This window comes from Capsicum annuum, chromosome 4 (genome assembly GCF_002878395.1).
Source record: "Capsicum annuum cultivar UCD-10X-F1 chromosome 4, UCD10Xv1.1, whole genome shotgun sequence".
NCBI lineage: Eukaryota > Viridiplantae > Streptophyta > Magnoliopsida > Solanales > Solanaceae > Capsicum > Capsicum annuum.
Window position 1 is genome coordinate 6,190,688 of NC_061114.1, and position 2,955 is coordinate 6,193,642.

The window sequence follows — 2,955 nt, forward strand, 5'->3', positions numbered from 1 at the left end:
CAGAACTTACTATTCTAGAGCTTTCTAATAACCAACTCACCGGCTTGATTCCCAATTCTCTTGGACATTTGGCTCATCTACAGTTACTAAACTTGGAGAGAAACAATTTCACAAGTGATTCAACATTAAGCTTTCTGATTTCCTTAACCAGTTGCAGAAATTTAACATTTCTATCTGTATATTTGAATCCTCTAAACGGAATGCTTCCTGCCTCCACGGGGAACCTTTCCACCTCTCTTAGAACATTTGTCTCCGACATTTGTAAAATCAAAGGGTGAATTCCTAATGAGGTTGGGAACTTAAGCAGCTTATTAGACCTTAGCCTTTCTGGAAACAACTTGGTCGGATCGATTCCAACATCAATTGGCAATTTCAGAGACCTTCAGCGGTTCAACTTGAGTAGCAACAAAGTTACAGGATTTATTGGAGATCATATATGTAAATTGCAGCATCTGGGTGATATTTACTTGGATCAAAATCAACTTTCAGGATCTCTCCCTAATTGTTTAGGGAATATTACTTCCCTTAGGGAGATACATCTCGGTTCCAACAAATTGAGTTCCAATATACCAACAATCTTAGGGAACCTTCAAGATCTAGTGGTTCTTGACTTATCGTCAAACAACATGGTAGGTTCTTTACCTCCAGAAATTGTAAATCGAAAGGCTGCGACACTGATAGATCTGTCAATGAATCAATTCTCAAATGGAATTCCTACAGAAATTGGAGGCTTGCAAAATCTGGCAAACCTTTCTTTGACACACAAGAAGTTGCAAGGAGCTTTACCTGACTCAATGAGCAACATGGTAGGTTTGGAATTCCAAGACCTTTCTCACAATAATATATCTGGAATCATTCCTAAGTCTTTGGAGAAACTTCAAAACTTGAAGTATTTCAATGTTTCTGTCAACAAATTGTATGTTGAAATACCCTCTGGGTCCTTTCAAGAATCTCTCGAGTCAGTTTTTCATCCACAATGAAGCATTGTGTGGTTCTTCAAGATTTCGGGTCCCGCCATGCCCCACTTCACCAAAGCACAAATCAAATAGGGAAAAATTGCTTGTTCTTTTTCTTTTGCTCGCAATTGCAGTTGTATTTGTTACTATGGCCTTTGTGCTCCTATGGATAAGGTATAGAAGAGGTAAAAGTGCGCCTCAACAAGCTGAGTCATTGTCTACCGTAACACGAGAAAGAATTTCACACTATGAACTGCTCCAAGCAACGGATGACCTTAGTGAGAGTAATCTGATTGGTTTTGGAAGTTTTGTCTCTGTTTACAAAGGTGTTCTCAGAAGTGGAACTTCCATTGCAGTTAAAGTGTTCAACCTGCAACTGGATGCGGCATTCAAGAGTTTTGATACGGAAAGTGATGTTTTGTGCAGCCTTCGTCATAGGAATCTCGTTAAAGTCAATTACTAGTTGTTCCAATCTTGATTTCAAGGCTTTAGTGCTCGAGTATATGCCTAATGGAAGTCTTGAGAAGTATTTGTATTTGCACAACTACTTCCTTGACACCAATCAGAGAGTAATCATAATGATCATGTGCTTAGGAATATCTTCACCATGGGTGCTCGTTGCCTGTGAATCACTGTGACGTGAAGCCTAGTAACATCTTGCTGGATGAAGATATGGTTGCCCACCTTAGCGACTTTGTCATCTCAAAACTGCTTGGTGAAGATCAGGGTGATTTGTACACTAAAACCTTAGCAACGTTAGGTAATATTGCACGAGGTACGTCTCTTAGTTTTGCTGATTACTCCTTTCTTTTTTCCCCACCTAGAAAGCATATTGCTTCTTTAAATGAATTGTTTGACTGTAGAGTATGGACTGAATGGACTAGTGTCAACAAAGTGTGACGTATATAGCTACGGAATCATGTTTCTGGAAACGTTTACTAGGAGAAAGCCTTATGAGTTTGAGGGTGACCTTAGCTTGAAGCATTGGGTGAGTTATTCACTCCCAGAGGAAGTAATGGACGTCGTAGATGTCAACTTCGTGACACCAATTGGTAATCTCTTACAGAAGGAGCTAGATGTTGTGGCATCAATCATGAAAGTGGCATTAGATTGTTGTGCTGAATGTCCGGCGAAAAGGACTAACATGAAAGATATTGTAGCGATGCTGCAGAAGGTCAAGATTCAACTTCTTGCATGTTGAACATGTTTTGGAATCTGTTGTTCCAAGTCACTTGTTCGTTTCAAAATTTTCTAAATTGTTGTATTCATGTAAAGATTGTTGTTTGGTTTGTTTGTTTTAGCACTTGATTTGCACATGATTCTAAGTTCTAACAGTTATTAAATTAGCTCCAGGTATGCCTCCTGTTAATCTTCCACCTTCTGTTCGAGTAATGTCTCACAGTCCATTTTATTGGCGCATACATCCTATCTTGGAAGATATCTCATGATTCCCTATCTCAGCAGATCTTCCATATCTCAGTATATCATAGTGATTTAGTTTCTATTTAGGAGAAGACCACGATTCTTTATTAGTTGATTCTTTCCTTATTTAGTTTGTATTCTCTTTTATATATACACATACATGTAAGTGAAATCAATAGAAGCTTTCATACTTTACTCATCTTTATATGGTATCAGAAGCCTCAGTATACTCTAACGAGTAAGATTTCTTTTTCTGTCCCACCCACCCTCCACAAATGGCAGACACTCCTCGAGTTGTTAATGCTGACAATAATGTCATCTCGATGGTTGTTCAATTTAACCCTGCGTCCCAATTGCCCATTAAATTACTTGGCAGCCATAATTTTGCAACGTGGAAGGCACAATTTTCCATGCTTATGCATGGTCATAATCTCTATGGTCATCTTGACGGGTCTACACCTTCCCCATCTCACACTATCACAACTGGCACAGTCCCTAGTGCCAATCCTGCGTTTACTCTTTGGTTTCGACAAGACCAACTTATTCAAAACGCACTTATGGCATCTGTTGATCCAAC

At 39.1% G+C, this 2,955-nt stretch overlaps 1 protein-coding gene across 1 annotated transcript; it reads left to right on the forward strand.

The window, feature by feature from the left end:
- The first annotated feature begins 200 nt into the window (after positions 1-200).
- On the forward strand, positions 201-2,157 carry LOC107853256 (receptor kinase-like protein Xa21). Its single transcript, XM_047411495.1, has 5 exons — positions 201-274; positions 377-916; positions 1,131-1,407; positions 1,551-1,731; positions 1,820-2,157. Exons 1-5 carry the CDS (start codon positions 201-203, stop codon positions 2,155-2,157), a joined length of 1,410 nt encoding a protein of 469 aa, XP_047267451.1.
- Positions 2,158-2,955: the final 798 nt, after the last annotated feature.